The sequence below is a fragment of the Ambystoma mexicanum genome, chromosome 2q (assembly GCF_040938575.1).
Source record: "Ambystoma mexicanum isolate Mex_15411 chromosome 2q, UKY_AmexF1_1, whole genome shotgun sequence".
NCBI lineage: Eukaryota > Metazoa > Chordata > Amphibia > Caudata > Ambystomatidae > Ambystoma > Ambystoma mexicanum.
In genome coordinates, this window is record NC_090924.1 from 680,807,072 (window position 1) to 680,830,049 (window position 22,978).

Consider the following 22,978-nt stretch of genomic DNA (forward strand, 5'->3'; position numbering starts at 1 on the left):
CACCACTGGGTAAGGGCCTGACCATTTGTCCTGTAAAGCTCGAGGCCTTATGGGATTCACGATCAGGACTTGCTGGCCATGTGTAAAGTTGATGAGGGAAGCTTTCTGGTCGTACCAAGGTTTCACCAGCGCTTGCCCTGCCTTCAATTTATCACTAGTCAAGCCTATCAGAAGTACCATTCGTTTTCTGAGCCCTAGCACATAATCCACTACATTGGTAGTAACAGGGGGAGTGGGCATCTCCCATCCCTCTTTGATGATGGCTAAGGGTCCCCGTACGGGATGACCGAACAGAAGTTCGAAGGGGCTGAAGCCAACACCCTCCTGTGGTACCTCTCGGTAGGCAAACAGCAAGCATGAAACAAGAAGATCCCATTTTCTTCTCTGAGGCTCCTCCAGAGCCCCAATCATGCTTTTTAACGTCCTGTTAAGACGCCCCCCCAGACCATCGGTCTGGGGGCGGTATGCAGAAGAGAACCTGTAGGTGACCCCACATTCTTTCCACATAGCCTGCCTATACTTCGACATAAAGTTGCTGCCATCATCCGGCACAACTTCTTTAGGGAAGCCAACCCTAGTAAACATGCCGAGTAAAGCTTCTGCAACTGGCTTGGCAGTTACAGTTGTAAATGGGACGGCCTCAGGATACCTGGTTGCATGGTCGACCAGCACCAGGATAAACCTATTGCCTGAGGATGTTTGCGGGTCAAGGGGACCAACCATGTCGATCCCTACCCTTTCAAATGGTACCCCCACAACTGGGAGCGGTACCAACGGAGCTTGGATTGTCGCGCCAACCTTACCAGACAACTGGCAGGCGGCACAACTCCTGCAGTGACTTTCTACTTGCTCCCCCATCTTGGGCCAGTAGAAGTGCATAGATAACCTTTGCTTGGTCCTCTTCATTCCAAGGTGACCAGCAAGGGGAACTTCATGCGCCAACTGCAGGAGGAAGGGTCTAACAGAAAGGGGAACCACCAACCTCCTATGGTCTCCTTCTGTAGACTCTGTGGGCTCACTGTACAGGAGTCCACCTTCCCAATAAATCCGATGCTTCCCAGGAGGTTCACCCTCAAGCTGGGAGCAGGCCTGTCTCCTTAGGCCTTCCAGAGATGGGCACTCACGTTGGCCCTTACTGAAGTCGTCCCTATCAGGACCTCCTTCAACTAACAAGTCTTTTAGTTCAGGATGGTCGTTGGGGTCGAACACTTCAGGCATCGCCACCTCCTCGTCAGGCTCGGGCGATTGACCAACTCCCTCCACCGCAGTGGTAGGCGAGCTCGGGGGAATATTCTCTTTCCCCCGTCGGGACTTGTTGACTCCTTTCGCCTTGGGTTTCCCCTTCGGCTGGGGCGGCGTATTGGACTTGGCCAATGCTGCCCGTGCTTGAGACCGTGTGTAGGGTCTTTCGGCAGTGTCTCCTACGAGCCCTAGAGCTCTGAGATCATTGCCCAACAAGACCTTTCCCGGGACGTTTCTCTGAATGCTCACTGGAATCCTAACTGCTGTACCATTTAAAGTTAGATTAACAGGGATCACGGGAAACATACGGAGGGGGCCGTCAGCCAACTTAGTGGGCATCAGAGTAGCTCTGGCAACTTCCTCTGAGTCTACCAAGGTAGAATCCACTACAGTTCGACTGCACCCACTATCCCTAAGAGCTGGAGTATCCACTCCATTGATCAGCACACTGTCTTTAAAGTAGTGCTTGGTATTATCCGGAATCCTAGCATACGCCTCTGCGACTTTAGGCTCCCAGGAACCCAGGGACACTAAAACTACCTCAGCCTCTATTCCGCTGGGAAATGAGTCTGAGGAGAAGGATGCTCCTGTAATCTCTTCTTCCTCGTAGGAGGAGAAGGCCAGATTAGCGGAGTGGACCCCCAAAGGTCTAACCTTACAACGGGGATCCCCCTTCACATGGTCAGTTGCTCCACAAGAAAAACAAGCCCCATTGGGTCTGTTTACGTAGGGAGGCTTATTATAACCAGAGTTCTGTTTCGGAGGCGAACCTCCACTACCCTGTGAGTTCTCGTATGGCTTACCCTTATTTTTCTTTTTGTGGCCCTTATGGGAAGAAGATTTAGCAGATTCCCCACCCTCCATATCTTTGGACTTTTTCCCTTCCTCCTGCTTACCAGGATGAGTTTTGTCCTTATGGGACACTCGATGTGACACCCATAAGTCTGCTGCAATGGCCAGCTTCTTAGGATCTATCTCCTTCGAATCGGCCAAATGCTGCTTAAGCTCCGGGGAAGAAGAAGCAAAAATGTGTTCCAGCATGACCAGATTGATCATGCCTTCGAAGGTAGAAACCTTATAACCTTCAACCCAGCCAGTTAAGTTTTTCAGGGACTCAGCTACATACGACACCCAAGTACCACCTTCCTTTTTCTTATACTCTCTAAACCTTTTCAAATATTGGGTCGGAGTCTTCCCAAACTTTAAAATGAGAGTCTGCTTCAACATTGCAAAATCAGCGCGCTCAGCCTTCGACATTTCCATAATGGCACTGCAACCAGAATGGGGCAGTCTGCTGAGTAACCATGCAATCTTATCCGCATTATCAACCTCTTGAACCTCGCATGCATACTCAAACGCATTTAACCAGTCCATAATGTCATTTCGTTCCTCATACACACTGAGCAGATCTTTTGGAAACCGTGGATGAGAGGAAGCCCCAGAACCATGTCCAGGACCCTTGGACCCGTTTGCGAACTGAAGCTTGGCCAGTTCCAACTGGTGATCCCTGTCTTTTTGTTTTTCTGCCTGGTCGATTTTCAGTTTGGCTATGCTGAATTCAAGCTCCTGCTGCCTAAACCGCAGCTCTTGCTTCTTGAATTCAAGCATAGCCTCCCCATCAACACTGGCAGAGGAAACGTTAGACATTACATCCTCCCTGTCCTCGTGGTCGTGATGGATCAGTGCAGCGGCAGAACCGTCGGTTCTGCCAGTGAGAGCAGCCCCACCACCTTCTGCACTGTCCTCGGAAGTTATAGCGTCAAGCTGCGCTTCTTGCCACGCCACGATTCTCTGGATCATTTCCAATTTAGTGCCTTGAGAGGAAACCCCTCTCTCCGCACACATCTTCTTCAATGTTTCAGATTTCGAAGCATTTAAGGTTAATAAAGTATTCGTTTCCATACTGTTGATAGGACTATGGCCTTTTTAACGTTATATTCAATACTTTACTGCGTGTCCTGGTTGGAATAACCTGAAAACGCCTTAGCTCGTGCGCAACACTGGATACCTTCAGTCGTATCCCACCGCTGTACACCAATTTGTTAAGACGGATTTCTGAACTCTGTCCTGGTGGCGCAGAGGTTCAGAAGGCCAACCTAATTACTTGGAACAGGGTAACCTCTGGACAAGCCAGACCAATCAAGGTAGCGATCGCGGCGGTCAAGACTAGGTCTCAAGAGGGGTGAGGGTGACTGAAAGCCCGCAATGAGCACACAAAGCAAGAGCGCTTACAAACTACTCCAAACAGTTGTTTATATCAAAAATAGATACACATTTATTATAAGGCCTTGAAACTAATAACCACAGTAAAAGCAGCAATATACAACGATATTAAACCAACACATACACTATCCACCCAATATATATACAGAATACACAGTTTCACAGCATTAGCAGCACGAAATATGTTATCCACCTGCAGGGGAAGGAAAACAGGCAGTGCGAACCAATGCGAGTGATATGTCCGCCTTCTGAGGCCCCTAACTGGATGGTAGTCCAATCCCTACGAAGAGTGGAGCCTAGCGCTCAAAAGTACCTGCACACGCCGGTGCCAATGGGCAGAAGGTGAAGCTCTTCGGAGGACGTTGAACAGCTCTGTAGGGAGCTCTAATGAAGGAGAACACGGTCCGCGACTCTAGCGCAGCCTCCACTGTGAGGCAGAAGCCGGGCGCGAGTACGGACAAGGGGTGCTGTATTCACAGCGGGGAAAAGCAAAGGGCACTGCAGGAGGGCGACCAGATCCTAGCTAATCTACTCACCGGTCCCCGAAGCAAGCAGGCCCGAGCTTCTCCTCGATAGATGCAGCTTCTGGCAGGTTCTGAAGAGCAGGGAACGTCTCGTCGTCGTGCAGAGTAAAAAGACGTCCCGATCGAAGAAACAAGCACAGTTTTGTCGCCACCGCAGGGCAACGGAACGGCTGGGTGTATTCAAGCCAAACGAGCACCGCTCACCTCTAGCTTAGGACTGCTAAGCAAACGAAGCGTGTGAGCATGCCCCGGACTCAGAATACCACCCAACCTGTCGGCGATTACAGAGCAGGCCTCCTTAGTAAGCTGGTCAGTCAACTGGATGGCCCAGAGACACTTCCGAAGGCTTACAGCAGGAGTTGATGAAGGTGCCGGGAATAGCTGGTCCTGCTATTCCAATAGGTCGAAGCGCCAGTACAGGCCTTCTTGTTCGATCTTAGGTGGAAAGGGCTTCACCGGACGACAGCAATGAGGAGCAGAAGTTCTTCAGGGGGTCACCAGTGATTCCTCGGTCCAGCCTCGTGTTCGCAGGATACTTGGCTCCTGTATCCCTGGGTTCGTAAGAACTCAGGAGATCGACATGGTAGTGGTGTTTCCAGCTCCCTCTTATCCACGGTTCCCTTCGCGCCAAAACGGAGGGGAGCCAATGGGAGATCCGCTCATCAACACACATACCATACGTGGACCAATCACGGACCACAGTGGTCCCAGGCATTCACACCACCCTAGACTCTCTGGCACCCAGGATGTGTATTGGGACCAGACAGCCCAGCCCACATCCTGGGGGCACTCAAACGACATGTAGAAGCCCGCGAAAGCAACCGTGTTTCGCGGGAAACTACATGCCCAAATAAGGAAGGCCCCGGGTCGCCTGACCCGGGGGAAGGTAAAGGGAGCAAGACGGACAGTGGACGAGACAAAGGAGCCTCGTGGTCCGGCCATTTTGGGTAGCCGGGCCACCCTTTTGTGTTCGCGGCAAAAAGGTGCTCAGAACGGCAAAAGGAGCTCAAAATAAACCAAATGATCGCTGCCACCAGCCCAGTCCCTGAATGACTTGCACCGATCCAAAAACCATCCTACAAGAGTGTCTAGGGTCTGTAGAAGGCTAGAGACCCAAGAGAGCTGTAACTTAGGTTACAGTGCCCTCTTGTGTCGTGTTGCTCTAAAATGGCGACACGATAAAAGAAACTACGGGAAACAGCGTTCCCCGGTACTGACTGTCTTAAGGGCATGTCAGTTTCCCCGTAAGAAAGGAGCGAAAGCCCAGAGGAGTACAGCAGAAGGCTGCACTTCTCTGGCAAAGTCAAGAAAACAGGTTGAAAACAATAGCAAAAAGTTTAGGGGTTGCCACATGGAAGGAAAGTTCCCTACAATAACGAAATCTTTCCTAACACCGACTCTTGAGTCAGGCAGCTAGACTAAAGCGCTAGAGTATCTCCCATGGCCATGGCACCACACTAAACAAGCAAACTGATTGCATTACCAAGAGGGCGTTTGGTTGTGCCGGTGACCTCATTGCGATGTATGTGTTGAATCTGTTGTATCAATCAAAAGAAGCAGACACTCTGGTAAGAATTCCACCATCTTTACTTAAGCTATAGAGCAATGAGGCCCCCCTCCACAACAACCCAGGTAACGTGACAGAGGAGAAGTGAACTTTATGCTCACCTATAAAATGGAGAATCTTACATCATCAAACCAGCATCCAGGCAAACATTCCTGGGCAACTGAATAACAACATGACTAAAAGTAAACGGCGGTTGAAGCTAAACATGTACATGTACAATTCCTGCATAGTACCATTTCAATGCTAACCCATGAACATTATATACACTCTTTATTACAACATGTTATACCTAATAAGAACACACCTTACACACGTCCCTTCCCAATGCACATTGTATTGACAGCAATGAGATGAATTAACCCATCACCCTTCCACACACTCTAGATCCCCCCCACTGCCACCATGCTCTTATTCAATGTCCTTCCATATTCCAACTGCACAGCATCCCTGAACACTCTTCTCACTCTCAAGGTCCCTGCAAATTTACTTTGTCCCGTTATACTCTACAGGGTCTTCGAACCCACACTCTGTCACCTTCCTCAACTCTAGCGAGACGTGCTTTTTTCTCACCATCATAACTATCCTTCATCTTCTCATTATAGACCATCATCCACTCTCTAAGAGCTTCCTCATCCCATGATACAAATGCCATTCGTCCAAGCCATGGGGGACACACTGAAGTATCTGCCTACCCCCTTTTCAATACCTCAAAGGGTACCAACCCTGTCATCGCATGGGGCATCAACCTGTACACATACACACTCTTTCTTGCACTCTCCTCCCAATCCTTGCCCCCTTGGATTGGATAAACTGAAAGGACATAGTATGCCCAAAATGCGCAGAAATACCTTCTTATAATGGAAAGGCAGCCTGGCCGAATGAAAAGCCAACCTCAAAACTTCAACACCACCAATTTGCCAAGTGAATTCAAATGTATTTACTTCTGCAATTGAAACAAGGAACATACGAAACATGACACCAGATTGCAGAAGGGAATTGGAAAGGCACGTTGTTGACTGATGGAGAAACAGCAGAATTTCACTCGCAACCGCCACACATCAAAATGCAGTGTATGTTGAAAATTATAAAATTGGCCTGGCATGCAAAATTCAAAGCCTTGAAAGTAGCTTTCATTACATGTGACTGAGGCCTACTTTTCAACACTGGCAGCCTTGCTGACAAAAGAAAGATGCCTTGACAATGTGGGCATTCTATAGTTTGGAAGGAAAGGGACTCTTTACCAGTGAAACTCGCTGGCCTAATCCATTCAAATGTAGATCATAAAGTGAAGTGGACATTGATGTCATGATGAGAGATATTAAAAGGTTTCACATGAAAAGTAAATGCAACAGATTTTAAAGCAAGTATCCAGTATTTCACTTATTCAGGGCACAGAAGGATTGAGTGAGTGATTTTACCATGGGCTGAACCTGGTAAAATCCCCAAAATTAAAGAAATTTTGTGGATCATCCCTGGGCTGACTGCGGAGCAGGTGTTGTAATCAAGATTCTCACATGATGCCAGAGACCCATCTTGCCACGGAGATAAGATCTCTCCAGCATCCACTAGTCCGGCCTCTGACTTACAAAGAGTGAGTAATGGATTAACACCAGGCCCAAATGAACAATGGAGCAGAGAGGCCTGGAGTACAGGTTTCAGGAGCAAGGAAACCTAGTGGACAAAGGAACTGGGTGCATGCATATTCATACTTTATGGATTTTCTCAGGAACAATAAGTCATAGGAAAACAATTTGAACATCATTTTAAAGTGTATCCCAAGGCCCGGGTGTTGATTTAATTATCATTTAAATTCATCCTTGGTAACTCAAGCTACAACCTAAAATGTATTTCCAGCTCCCCAGAAAAGGTGGTGAAGCACAAACTTGGGGAGACGTCAGCTTAATGAACCATGTAACTTGATGTAAAAGTTGGTGATACTGGCTTTTATTATTTGTGTGTAAACTGCGAAAAACTGCAGTTTGCAACCTCCTGCTGGGACAGGAGTTTGTTCATCAAGGGTGGCATGATTAGAGGTCTCTGAATATATATATATTATTTGGTATTCATTTGTAAAATAAATGTTTTTGACACTTAGCACTTTTTGAGTGCAAAACTGACATGAAATAAAATGTCAATGCTAGTGGGGGGTTTCATCCCTCCCATCATTTCAACTTCATAACTCTGGGATCCTATCAACAGTGAGAGGTTGGGCCTTATAAGGAGTAAAGGAACGTGGTTGTCCAATCCAGTTTGAGAGACAATAAGCTGGCACCTCCTCATTTTAATATTTGGGGAGGGGAGCGGTGACTGGTATATAAAGTGTTGTACAATGAGATTCAGTACAGCTGCCTGACATCATCTGGGTGGAACTATTGAAAGCTTGATGGAGATTTAACATTGGCTGGGTGATAGCCTGACATTACCTGGATTGAAAATGCTAAGGAGATTTCTTAAGGAAAGCAGGGAACTAGAGAGAGGCTGGTATCATTTGCAAGGACAGCTAAATACAGGGTGCAGAAATGCTGATTTCTTTCCTGGGCTCCAAGCCCAGAGATATTCCATGTAAGTAGCTTGTCCAACAAAGCCACACGTGTGGGGATCTTTTTGATGTAATACCTTCCACTTAATTAGTAGTGGGGGGGTATGGAAGTACACACTTAGTATATATTGATAAATAATATTATTTAATTCCCCTACAGCAAAATAATACAAGGGGATTTTGTTAAAGTTCAAAATTAACAAAACCACTCCCAGTGTAAATAGAAATAAAGTCTTTTAGTGAGTACTCCTAATTTCATTCCCAGCCCCAAAACTCCCTTAAGGGAAGTGCTGTCCTTGTCTAAAAACAAAATTCCCGAACTGTCCCAATTCCTCATACCTGGCCTTTAAGCAGAGGGGTGCTGAATGTAACTGACTGTCTGGGTTTTTGGTGCTGGGGCAGGCAAGTGTCTTGCTAAATGAAATGATATTGATGGAGGGACTCCTGATAGAAGGAGATTCTGAATTGCATACGTTTGAAGAAAGCAGGGTTCTATACATTAAAACATATTATCAAAAGTCTGTTGTGTTTTCAAAACTGCTAGCATTTTGAAGTGCGTAGGGAAATTAAATATACAAAGTGCTGCATGTGTGAAATTGCTTTTGAAAATAGAAAAATGTTGCATTCATTTATATCTAAACTTTCTCAAGGAATGCCAATGCTCATGATCTGGTAATGTTCCAAGGTAATGTTTAATTTGGCATTAAGGGGTTTTTGTGGGTGATAAACGTGTTGAAATATTCATTTGACCTGTATTCTATTTACTGGAGACAGAACAGCAAAAACACACATGCAGCAGAATCTCAGATCTTTTGTTACTGTTCATTCCCAAAAAGGTAAATTATTTGTATTGAATATTTGTTTTGTGCCACGGAAAATGTGGCGTGTCATGTGAAGTAGTGTAAATAGTACATTGTTCATGATAATTAATCAAAATATATTCTTTCTATACACAGGCTTGTTTCTCGGCTTAACATTACTAAAGGGTGAGGGATTCACTGGTTCTAAATGAGTCACAGACAGGGCTAGATAGAATATCAAGGTTTATTTGTGTGGCACTGTTGATTGGGGGGAATGTACTTCACACATTACCTGTGGTCCCATAAATATATCTCACAATACTCTGCATCAGCGTCCTGTTAAATCTCTCCACTACTCCATTAGTTGAGGGATAAAACAGAGAGGTCTTGTGTTGTTCCACACCAATATTCCTAAAAAGGTCTCTCATAATTCCTGAGGTAAATTATACTCCCTTGTCCATCAGCATCTTTTTTGGAAACCCTTCTCAATGAAACACCTCATCCATGAGGTCAACTACCGCCCTTGAATCCGCGACTTGCACCGTCTTGGCCTCAACCCGATTAGAATACTTGCCTACCAACAGAAAAATACATTTCTTCACTTCCATTCTGACACCTGACTCAAAATGTTCAACGCTACAAACTCCCACGGTAATGTATGAAACTCAATGGGTTTAAAGAGGCTGAACCTGTGTCTTCAGCACTTTATCTGATGCCTGACACTCACTGCAGTTCTTCACCAATCCGAGTTAAGCCACCAGTTTTTACAATTGGCAAATGTCTGCAATGTGCCTCTTCTAAGAATCTCTGATTGAGGTATCAAACGTCCTGCACACAACACAACCCCTCCCTCTACACTTAAATCACCTTTAACCCGATGAAACACTTCCAACCCTGTGTGGGTTCTAGATTATGCTGCATACACAAGGCCCTTGCTCCAGGGACTAAAAGAGGCTCAAAAGGAAAACAAAACAATAGCATGGACCCGCAAAATGCACTCAGCCATTACAGTCAGTCAGAATCAAATCCTTCACCTTTTGCAATTCCAAATCAATTCTACTAGCCGCCTCCCATTCCTATTTGGTCAGTGAACCATCACATACCACAAATACCTCATGGGTAGACTAAACATCTTCAGTTTCCACCACAGTGGCGTCACAACTACTGTTTTGGGAAAGATATTCTGCAATAATGTTGTCCTTACATGGAACATACTGTATAATGAATGTCAATGTAGAGAGGTGTAACCATCTTGCAATTCTTCTTGAGATTCCATCCAAACCCTTAGATGTGAACACTACAACCAATGGTTTGCGAACACTAAAATCCACAAACTCCCTGCCCAATATGAAAGCTTTACATTTTTGTATTGCCCATAAAGCATCTAGCGCCTCCTTTTCAATAACCGAATAGCGAGATTCTGCTCCTCTCAGAACCCTTGATGCAAATCAGTTATGCTTTCCACACCTTTTCCATTCTACATCAGTACTGCACCCAGCCCTGTGCTACTAGCATCTGTCATAATGAACACTTCTTTGCAAGAATAAAACCATGCCAGTATGGGAGCCCTAGAGATAATTTCCTTGATGTGGCCAAACTCCTCCTCACAATCCACTGTTCACTCAAACACAGCATCCTTCTTACACAAATTCCTGATATTGATGCAACACTTTGAACACGTTTGTATACATTTTGCATAGTATTTCAGCATTCCCAGGAATGACAACTCACCTTGCTTTTCCTTGGGAGCTTCCATCTTTTGAATGGCTTTTACTAGACTCTTCTTCGGGCATATGTCTTCACCGGATAATCTATCTCTCGCTCTGAATTTACACTTGGCCCTTTGGAGCATCAGACCCACCTCTCACAATTTCTCCAATACAGCACACACCTTTTTATCATGATCACTTTCATCAACTCCCATGACCAATAGTCATCCTAATAAAAAACAATCTCTTTCATTTCTCTTAAAATGGCGTTCATAACCCGTTGAAAAAATACAGCCGTTGAAATCAATCCAAAGGGCATTCTCTTGAACCTGAATGTTCCATCATGTGTGATGCAAGTCGTGAGATCTCGGAATTCTGGGTGTAAAACCATCTAACGATATGCTGCAGCAAGATCCAGCGTGGTGAACACCTTGGCTCCCCGCTATGACACTCAGCAACTCCCCAATATTGGGTAGATGAAATCTATCTACAACAACACATTTATTAAGAGCTTGAAGGTCCACACATAAGCAAACTGCACCACTTCCTTTTCTTACTACCTCCACAGGAAAGCACCATTCCGAGGCCACAACTGGCTATTTTGTCTTCCGCCATCAATCTCTTTATTTCACCTGACACTTCATCACGCAACGCCAGGGTCCGCACCTAGAAACCTCTGGGTGTTTAAGCGCGTTATAAATAACGCAACTAAGACAAACGAAACAATTACGCAATTAAAAAACAAACAATTCCTGTAACAGCGCCTCGATGCCCGTGGGCTGTGTGAGCACTTTAAAAATGCTAGAAATAAAAAAAAAAATGACCTCTAAGACAACCAAGGCTTCACTGAACACTTCAACATAACTATCTTCAGGTCTTCACCATAACCATCTTCAGGTCTTCACCATAACCATCTTCAGGTCTTCACCATAACTATCTTCAGGTCTTCACCATAACCATCTTCAGGTCTTCACCATAACTATCTTCAGGTCTTCACCATAACTATCTTCAGGTCTTCACCATAACCATCTTCAGGTCTGTTGTCACTTCTCCTTGATACTACTGATATGCTTCCTTGGACTTTACGGTCAATAACCATATCCATTTCTGATTGTTGGTACCACCCTAATGAACATCCGCCTCGTTCTGATATATACACCTTAGCCTTATTTTTCCTGTTCCGCCATCCCAAGGTAGCCAAAAAAACAACCCACAATATCAATATGCACACCGCCATTTGCACTCACTCTTATGTTGGGAGGCAAGAGACTGGTATTGACATATTTGTTTTGCCACACCTCTCTGTTTATGGTCGTGTAATCAGAACCTGAGTCAATCAACATGCTTATGCCAATGCCCTTTACTACAATCAGTCCATGCAGTTTCTTATCTACACCCCTCACCGGACAACCTCACTCACAGACCAACAATTTCCCAAATCTCCATCTTCTGTGACAAATTCTTCCACCACATCACACTCTCCCAGATCATTAATTTGTCTGAAACTCTGTTGCCAATTCTGACAACATCAAGAAAAATGTCCCCTCCTTCCACTTTTGTTACAAATCATGGTGTGCCCTGGGCACCCAACATTATTAGCAAAGTGAGATATGCTCCCACAGTGAAAAACACTTCTTAGGACCTGTAGACAGGGGTGATTTGTAAGCATGCAATGTATTCTCATTCTGAACATCAATTTTTACCACAGGTTTAAACACACTCTTCTTAACAGTGCTTTTAGGTTTCTTATAGTTCTGCACATCCGTAGCAGTAACGGAGCCTTTAGTTTCTCTCTTTTCCAATTCCTGCACACAGGATATCATGTATTCAATCATTTTTGCCAGGTCTAACAACTCATCAAGCATGGGGTCACCTTTAGCCCAAATGTCTTCTCTTATCTTATCTTGTTCTCTTTTATTTTTCGCATTAATTGGTCTCTAATACTTTCATTATAAGTGGTCGAAAATGTGCACTTATTTTCCAGTTCCCTGAGGGCAGTCACAAAACCCTCTATAGATTAATCAGCACCTTGGTCCCCTGTGCCGAAATAGATACGTGGCAAAATGATACTTATCTTGTTCTCGAAGTGGATGTCCACCTTCTTTAAAATTACCTCATTTGGGTTGGGGGCGTCCTCTCCTTCTCCTGTCCCTGAAGGAGACCTTTGTGAATAAGTCTGCCTTCAAATCCCAATGAGTGCATAAGAAGTGCTCTCCTATGCTCAATACTGTAACTAAAGCCATGGATTGCCAGAGCATAATCCATGAAATCCTCTTTCCAGGTATTCCACTTAACCACTGGTTCACCAGTAGTGGGTAGGAATTGAGGCAGTAAGGTACTCCTTGTGATCCTCAGAACATTAAATGAACAGAGATGTAATTAGTAAAATTGCTCCACCAGACTTTAAAATGTGCAAGTACTTTGACAAAGAGGAGCCCTGTGTAACTGACATCTTATGCAGATTACTCAGCTCCTGGGCGTTGCCACACAAAGCCAAACGAACTCCAATACATCAGGTGCTCCGATTGGATAATGTGCATGATGTTACACGCACTGCGGTCCTTTATTCAAGTATCCAGCTCCAGCCGATGCAACACATGCACCATACGACATGCTGCTGACCTCATTGCCGGGTCCTGAGAAGCAATGCGGATGCCGGTGCAGCACTGCCGAGCCAGACAACACCAGCAGGTACTGCGGTTGATACAGCAAAGTTGAGCGGTGGACTCTGCGCTGTGTAGCTTGCCCCACAATCCGCTGCCTCAATACGCTGCCAGCATCCTAGAGGGGTGACAGTTATCAGCCAACCACAAGCACTCCACCATTCGCCGCAATGAGCTCCTGATGAACAAATTATCAGCTGACCATGAGCACACCACCATTCGCTGCTATGAGCTCCAGCTGGAGGAAAACCGTAACAAATGGCAGGGGGGTCTCCAAGGGTCCGGGCGCTTGTCGCCAAAGCTGTTGAATTCGTTCTATCAATCCAAAGAAGCAGACACTCTGGTAAGGATTTCACTGTCCTTATTTCAGCCATACAGCAATGAGGCCCCCTCCATAACAACCCAGCCAACTGACTCTTGACAGAGGAGGACACTTTAAACTCTCCAAAACAATGGAGAATCTTAGATCATCACCACAGCAACCAGGTAAACATTCATGTGCATGCACCTGGGGCAATTGAATAACAACATGACTTAAGGTAGACAGGATTTTAAGCTAAACATGCATATATACAATTCCCTGCACAGTACCATTTCAATACTAACCTATGTACATTATTGTTACAGGCACTCGGACACAAATAATACACAGGAGCCCAAAAGTAGAGAGGAATGCTCTGTAATGCAAACCGACCAGTGCATGGGAGGGCTGTTTACTTCTCTGCCTCTCCCAGGCCTAGCTCATCCTTATATACAAATGGAGTGGCTAAACCCATTCTCCCATGAAACAGCACGTATAAGCATGTATAATAACAAAAATGTCAATGTTGGTGAAAAGGGGGAAGGAGTATAGCTTGCAGTTGTTAAATGCTTTCACTGTCATATCTGCGAAGCATCCTCTGGCCTTGGGAATTCGATTCAGCAGTGTCGTCAGTTGTGTACTTCTCAGGAGGGCTCATGAACTGGCCCGGGCAGCCTGTGCATTAACACATTCTACAGCTTTGCAACCTTGCTAGGCACGTGTTTTCAGCTGTAGGACAGTCTCATTGCATCAGATGGGCCTCAGAGAAACCAAAAGCAAATGCAGTATCAGAGTTGGTGACATGCCCACTTTTTTCTCTTCTCATTTTCTATGATCCACTATAATGGCTGTCCAAAACCTTGCCTAGTTGCAATCTCTGACCAACTACATAAAGCACACTACAATAAAAACGATTATCTCATATACATACTTAATAAGGAAACAAAAAAACGAATGCATGGCCTAACGCATCTGAAGGCATTAATTCCTGCATTGCACTGCATAAACACTCCCCATTATCATCATCAATGATTATCTAGGGTGCATCTAAAACAACAAAAACAGTCATAACTAGATGTCCCTCCCTTTCTATCTCTGAGCATTCCTGTCATTCTATAATCCAGCACCTCCTCCTTCATGTATCTGTTATGTTTGTGTGCACTGTCCAAGTCAATTTGTGTCTTAGTTTCCAGTATTTAGTCAGCCTCTAATACCTCCCAGACCTTAGGCGCACCCACAGTCAGTGTCAGCAACAACTTGTCAGTGCTTGGCATATTTTTTGCAAATAGTATCTTGTATGGTTAAAACCTGGTCGCAGACCGTTCTCTCATTCATAGGCTATGGAGAACAAACAACAGCCAGTCGTCCCACTGTGTGCCTTTCATATCCATCTGCTTGAACTGCTCCTTCTTTGGCTCCTCTTTCTGTTTTTCTTCCAACAAGTCACACAAATGTCTATGTGTTCCTGCCAGCCCATCTCTGCCAGGCAACAATACCCATTTGCTTGCTCTTTCTCCACATTCATATATGGCATCATTTGTTCATCCTCCCCATGCCGGTACAGCAGGAGCTGCTCACATTTCCTTTGACCCTCCGTCTTGCTCTTCTGTTGGATAATCTTCATCACTTCAAGCTGTGGGCCCTCCACCACATGCCCCCCCTTATGTTCTATGGATGTCCTTTGCTGAGTCTGTAGGTCATTGTCAGGTGTCATGGGCCACTCTCGCTATGATGGAATTATCTTCTTTCTTCTCAGAGTCAACACCGCTGATTGTAATTCACCATACTGGGCTCTTTTACCCCCTAACACTATCGAGTCGAGCTGCCACTGACCACCTTCTTTATATGTAGGCCCGTCAATCTCCTTCTCTGGTGCACATGCCCTGAAAGCATCCCGTTGTGTTTTGGCAGTCTCTGACATGCATTCATGTAGATCGCCTGACAGTACCACTTCCACTGGTATTTTGTTTACTGCCCCGTATAAGGTGCATACTGCACAGTCACCCATCCTTCCAAACTCCAGTTTATTTCTTGCCATTCTGTCCAGGTATGTCTCCCCCCCGCTGTCAGGACCCTGTTTGTATGTGTCAGAATGTGGGTGGTACTCTTAGTAGCAGCTGTCATCACAGCCATTCGGAATACCTATAACCTACCTCTCTCTCCCTGCAGGCACCTATTTGCCAAATCTGTCATTGCATCCTTTTGTTCCAGAATGTCCTCCCACCCCTCTGTTGCACACAGTGGCCTCCCAAGGTACCCAGACAACACGTGCGTCCTTTCTCGTCCTCCCCTTGTCAGAAATACGTAGAGCCACCCCCAAAACACCTTGTGTTACCCAGCCCAATCAGCACAGGTGCTAGGGCTAACACTTCACAATCCTGCCACTCTGTGTGTTCTCCCTCTGCCCACTCTTTGCACTCCCTCACCAGCACTGCTTTTCTCACTGTCAGCCATGCATCATCAGCTGCATTCAGAATATACGCCCACCCCTGGATGGAGCTTAACTTTTCTTCCGCATCCACCTTCCCTTCCGCCACACTCATTATGTCGTCTGGCAACAGCCGCCATATTGTGGCCCTCATAAATGTTTGTGTAAGCAAGTCTGCAAAATCAGAGGGGCTCTGATGCCTCCTTATCACCTTTGTGATATCTTGGTGCTTCACTTGCTGTTCACCACAATCTCCTCCGTCCCTTCCCTGCAGTACCCTTTATAACTGCTGTTCCTGGGGGACCCCCACCTCTCTATTCTTTTGTACCGACTGGGGACCACATCTCAATTGTCCACCAGACTCCTCAACCTCTACAACACTGCCTACAAACCCGATATATATATGACAGGTCTGACCCCTCCTCCCGCCAGGTCAGTTGACTGACGTCCATCACATTGTTAGTGTTATCGGACCTACTGCAAGTTAGCTCAGGCTTCCAACCCCACACTCCTACCCTGTGCCCTTTACAGCATCGACCCTACACCATCTCTCCATGACCAGCGCTCTAACTGTATCACAGGTGTCTAAGAATGCTCAGACCCAATTGTAATCCTGCAGTTGCCCTTTCAGCCCTATACTGTACCATTGTAGCACTCTGAGGCACTGCCTCTGTATGAATCCTAGAGTCCCTGAAGAATCCAGAGTCCCCTAGTGAAGTGCGCAACAGGTACAGCGAAAATCACTTTCTTTCACCTACCTGTTGTGTTCCCCCATCACGCACATCAGGAAGGGAAGCGCCTGGGTATCAGCACCATTATGTTACAGGCTCGTCCTGTTACCCCACGATATCGCAGGCACTTGGACACAAATAATACACAGGAGACCAAAAGTAGAGAGAAATGGCCTGTTATGCAAACCAACCAATGCATGGGAGGGCTGCTTGCTGCTCTGCCCCTCCCAGGCCTGGCTCATCCTTATATATAAATGGAGTGGCTAAACTCATTCTCCACCCATGGAACAGCACACATAAGCACGTACAATGACAAAAACATCAATTTTAGAGAAAAGGGGGAAGGAGTATAGCCTGCATTTGTGAAATGCGTTCACTGTTATAGCTGCGAGGAAGCCTCTGGCCTTGGGGATTCGATTCAGCAGTGTCGCCAGCTGTGTACTTCTCAGGAGGGGCTCATTAACTGGCCCGAGCAGCCAGAGGCATCAGGTATTCCACAGCTCTGCGACTGCGCTAGACACAGGTGTTCAGCTGTAGGCCAGTCTCATTGTATCAGGTGGGCATCAACGAAATCAAAAGAAAATGCAGTATCAGAGTTGGTAACAATTATGTACACTCCTTATTACAACCTTTAATGACTAGTAAGAGCACACCTAACAGTATGCTTGCACTTTTTTGGGAACTGTCCTGTTAAGTTTACTAGTTACTTGGTACATATTTAAGGGGGTACATGGTTTTATCTTATGTGATTGTGAATAGAGGTGGTTTTCAGGAACTTTGAGACTGCGGATACAATAAGTTGCTTTCCATTGAGGTGGAATAACACTTCCCATTGGCGGCCCTACTAGGTCCAAGGCGCGGTTCCCAATGTTGGATGGAAAGGCATTCCTGGGCTGACCACTCCATATATTCTCAGGTGTAGGTCAGGTGAAAAGATCAAGCATTTAAATTCCAGTACACCTAGGTTCGAAAATTATACTTAAAAATCTAATTGAGTAGAAGCAGCATTTCGTATACTACAGCAGCTAATTAATACACCCTGTATAAGGCATGTAGGGGCCTTTGTGTGCTTTCACTTCTGTGCATGCAGTTCGGTCCCCTCCATGCAATTTGTATTAACTTTGCACACAGTCAGCAATGTCACATGCAAATATGGGCAGATGCCTAGTGCCTCCCACCATGTCCGTGCGTGGTGGGAGACATGGATCCCTAAGGAATGCAGTGCATTTTTGCCAGCATTGAAATAAGATCCTAGCCAAACTGAATGTATATTTGACAGGAGGAGCAGGTGGAGATTGCATTGTATATCATACCGCAGCTCCACCTGCCAGATCCTTGAAAATCAAGCTGAGTGGTAATTGAGATGTAAAACCATATGTAAACCTAGTCATGGCCTATCTCAATCGCCTTCCTGCTTGTACAGTTAAAGCCATGCTGCCCTCCCATTTCGTTAAATTTGTTATTGTTTCAATAATATGGGCGGGAACCATATGTTGTTCCTATGCCTCCTCGATTCCATTGAATTATGGTTCTTTTGTCTATAGGTTTTAATTGGGGAGTTTCCCTCAGAGAGCCATCAAACCTTCAGCTTAAGACCCTGTGACCCAACCCCTTCGTTGTGCAGTTACCTTAATGTCTCAAATTATTTTCCCGAACTTTTTCCCTCGCTTTGATTTTCAGAAACCTAACCAGATTCCCTTTCCACCAATTCACACTGCTCTTCTCTGCTCCAATGAGGTTGGCCACAGATAATGGGCTTCATTACAAGTTCGGCGGTAGCCTTGCCGGTAAAACCGGCAGGCTGCCACCAAACTTGCAATTTTTTCTGGCGCCCGTAAATGGGAAATTACGGGCCTGCCGGCCCCGGTAATTGCCCATTTGTGGGCACCGGAAAAAATGCTCCCCATTCCCATTCGGCCTCATGGGGCTGGATGGGAATGGGGAGGTCGGATGCACCGGCACCGTTTGTAACGGTGCCGGTGCATCCGACATGCTGTGCTCACGGGTGCCTTTCTGGCGGGCAGAAAGTCACCTGCGAACACAACTCGTAGTTTGCCGGTCCAGGATTTACGGTACCGGCAAGCTTACCGGTACCATAGTTCCCAGACTGTCAAACTTAGAATGAGGCCCAATGTCTGTAAGTAGCTGCCCCGTGGTTTCATTTCTACAGTCTATGGGCATGTCCCCTGGCATCTAAATTCAGGCCACGTCCCAGAAACCACAGTGGAGTGTGTAAGGATCCTGAGGTGTGAAGAGTGTGGCAAGGCTCCTTCCGCCCACTGAGATCTCAGTTAGTTAGGTTGCAAGTTGCTGATTGGCTGACAGCAGCTTAAGACTTTGTGCTCCAACACTGACACCACAGTCTGATTGCTGCAACTCAAACAATAAACGAATGCTATGTGTTTTCTCAATATTGCAATTGGTGATATTCGGGACTTTGTAGTGCCAGGTAGTATCTTTGCTTGCTTACCCTCATTCTCACTTATGGTTGTGTATTATTTAGTCATTTCATCAGGATAGGCATGTGGCCTAACTGTTCTTTCTTTCTCCTCCTGCAGATCCTGTTCCAGGTAATTGTGAATGTCCTGGCAGATGCCCTGGGCAGTGTCTTCACTCCAGACATAAAAACCTCCTGGCAGAATCTGTTCTCTGTGCTATACGTCTATATTGCCAGTTGTTACACCGCAGCACCTCTGGTGCCAGATGCTTCGAGCATCACTGTGTGACGCGTCTTGTCGTCTTCAAGTCCTTGTAAAAGTCTTTGATTTTATATGTAAAGGGAACTATGCTAACCATGAACGTTAAACTTTTCTCACCTATACCTCTGCTGTACTCCAAAGACAATCCTCATTTTTACCATCTCAACAAAACACTTTACATAGTCATCGAAGGAAGCGAGAATCAGCTTGACACACTTGCACATCAGCAAGCGTCTTCAACTTGAATGTTTTCTTAACCTTGGATTTATGACCGATGACTATGAAAGCACAATTCAGCATTGTGCATTGTAATATTGCAATATATTGGAATTCTGGAACTGTGAGTTGGAAGGGACTGCATACTTCACTGTCTCCATCTCTTTGCTGTGATGCTGGATCCATTCCAATTCCGTGATCTTCTGTAATATGGGTGAATGTAGCAATGATTACTGGCACGCCAGTAACATTTATGGGTGTTGCAATATTAGGAATGTATGGAAACCTGAGCTTCCGCCCACCTCACATAGATTGGTATTCTAGTAATCAACTAGTGAAATTGAGAGAAAGTGTCTGCCAGGCTTTCTTTTTACAAGTTTTCTGTCTTTAGCCCTGTATTTACTTGTTATTGTATAGTTATACCATAGTTGTAATTACTCACTGCTATTTTCATGGCCGTTGCAATCCATTGCATTATTATATAGCCCCCATAATGTAAAATGTGTCTCAGTATGGTAAGCATGGCCAACCATCTCTTGGGGGGTTGGGGGTTTGCCCCTCATATTAGCTAACAGGCATGGGATGTAGCAGCACTTCTGAATGAAAGCTTGTGGAACAATTCAAATGCTATATGGTACTGCTTGTCGCGTTACCTGGGATCATCATTTCTCTAAGGTAGCAAATGCATTTATGTGCCCTTGTGAAGACTGGGTGGCTGCAGAAGGCCTCGCTGCACCGCAGACGGATGCACATGGCCTGCAGAAATAGTGCCTCATGCACTGCGTAACAGCAGAGTCAAATACCCATCATAAACTTGGTGCCATGAGCAGTAGAGCTATTTCTCAAGACAGATTGAAAGTCATTTGCAGTTCCTCTCTAGTGAATTGCCATCATGTGTCTAGATGCTGCGCAAATATTTTAGAGTGCTTCAATATTATCTACTTATGCCAAAGGGTTGCTCAATGATGCCTTGGTGCTTCTCAGTTATGCCTTTGCTGCAGGTCAATTATTTCTCTGATGCTGCTTCATTATGTAACTTTGTGTGCTTGACGGGAGAAGCTTAACATGATCAACCAGATGGCCAGTGGAGCTGCTTCTGAACACAAAACGACTTTGAGGTTTAAATAGTCTTGCTCGCTCCTGTAGGCTCAATCTTATTTGAATGCTTCATAAATTGCCAAGCTGCTCCTGAATATGTGTTTGTTTTCTTGCACGTGTAACGTATCTGACATAGAGTTCCGTAACTGGAGCGGAGAGAGGATAATGTAGAGAATGGACCGCCCCCTTGTTTGTTTTGCAAAACCTAGGTGTTTCCAGGATGCATGACTGGGAGGACCTCCGCGTTCTACCCGGAAGGTGTCTGGTAATCTTTCCAATCAGAGACTCAAGCTCTTCACTACAGACAACCAGATGGGTGACACACAATGCCGAAAACTGGATCCACTGCTCTAATGGAAGCCAATGCTGGCTACAGAAGCCTACGTGAATGTTTTATTTTTTATTTATCGCATTTGTGTAACGCCCAAACCCAGAGGTATCGCATTGTTTGTACAGAGGTAGAAAACATTTCAGAACAGTACAGAGGAAGACATTGTTCATATTTGTTGAACAGACCAGTTTTCACTCGTTTTTTTAAGGTTGGGTAGGATGGCGCGTTCCTGATGTTGGGAGGTAAAGAGTTCCACAGAGAGGGTGCTGTGACACAGAAACATGCGCCTCCTGCTGTAGCGCTCAGAGAGAGGCTGGCGGATGATCATAAAGAGCGCACATGTTGTTTCAGAGCAATGCTGTTGTTTAGGTAAAGGGGAGGCCTCTTTTTAGATGCAGCCGTGTGCAATGGTCAAAGTTCTGAAAGCAATGTGGGCTTTGATGGGTAGTCAGTGGACCTCTCGCCTGGTTGCTGAGATGTGGTCAGAGCGACGCAGGCCCAAGGCTGCACGCAGGGCTTTATTTTGAAGAAGTTGGAGCTTGGCCAGATTTGTTGCAGAGGTACCCATGAGGAGTATGTTGCAGTACTCCAGTTTGCTAATGATGGTGGTTCTACCGAGCGTGAGGCAGTTACTCAAAGGCATTGTCTACTCAAGCTGAGCTTGGAGGTGTATGCTCTGAATGAGGCGAAGGCATTGGTATGTTTAGTCACAGGTAGCGCTGCATCCAGATAGACACCCAGAGCTTTGACATGCTTCAGTACAGGTATGACTGTGCCATGAATGGGAAATGAGGAGAAGGCAGAGTCAAGGTCTTTTTGATGATGGAGGGAGCCCACTCTGTTTTGTCATGAAAAAGACAGAGATTGTGGGTAGCTATCCAACTTTGGATGGTGCTATACACTCTATTTATGGTGACAGTGTCAAAGGTGAGATTGCCTGTAATAGGGATGAGGATTTGGTTGTCATCAGCAAAGTTGGTGTAGATAATGCTGAGGGAGCCAGGAAGGTCAAATAGGGGCTTGGTGTAGATATTGGAGAATATGGTCATCGAAATTCAGGTTAAAATGAGTTTGCGCTACAATGTTCTGCTGTCTCGGGAGGTGTTGGAGCAAATATTTTTGGATTATACATATGCACCGTGTGTACATTTACATGAACAATGCAATGGTGATGTTCACTTTCTGTGGATAGACCATAAATGAAAATCCTCTTTTTAGCATTCCAAGATAGAAATACCTAGTTTAGGTACATTGTAGATTTGAGGTTTCAAGGAGACTTCATAGTCCACTAGTGGTCCATGACTTTTCATCATCTGACTTGGTTTCGGACAGGAACTTATCTCAGATGGCCACATATTATATCACCATAGAAGAGGGTTTGGGTCAATGATCATAATCTCTAACTTAGTTGGATCCCATTTAAAGATGTTGGTGCCGTGCCAGTCAGTGATGGCCTTTGTATACCCAGAAATGTGATCTGGTTTAATGGGTGTCTCCACGGGAAGATATGCCTTCAGCTGGGTATTATCATCTGCATAGTTGCATACTATGGGATTAAGTCCTCGTCTATCAATGGACACGAATAGTCAGTTAAAAACATGGGAGAAGGCAAGAGTCCTGTGGGACATGGCAATTGACTGCTTTAAATTGAGCGATAAATGTTGCTGGTATAACTGCTGCAAGACATTATGTTACGTTTGTATATACAGCGCACCACTACCACTCATGGGCACTTGTGAGGCGCTGACTTTATGCGCCTTGCCTCGGGTACCAGTTTCATTTGTTTCTTTACCCAGAATGGCATGATCTACATAGACAAATGCCGCCAGGAGATCCAATACAACTCAGACCAAGTGTGCACCGTTTTCTGATCTGCAGCGATTATACAGAATGTCTACAACTACTTG

General features: G+C 45.5%; 1 protein-coding gene across 1 annotated transcript in view; it reads left to right on the forward strand.

Moving 5' to 3' along the window:
* The window catches only part of LOC138569674 (cytoglobin-2-like), a 373,829-nt gene extending 352,994 nt beyond the window's left edge, over positions 1 to 20,835 (forward strand). Inside the window, exon 3 of the mRNA XM_069647862.1 lies at positions 19,286 to 20,835. Coding sequence (XP_069503963.1) covers positions 19,286 to 19,453 — 168 coding nt within the window. The 3' untranslated portion in view covers positions 19,454 to 20,835. The remainder of the gene's footprint in view (positions 1 to 19,285) is intronic.
* Positions 20,836 to 22,978: the final 2,143 nt, after the last annotated feature.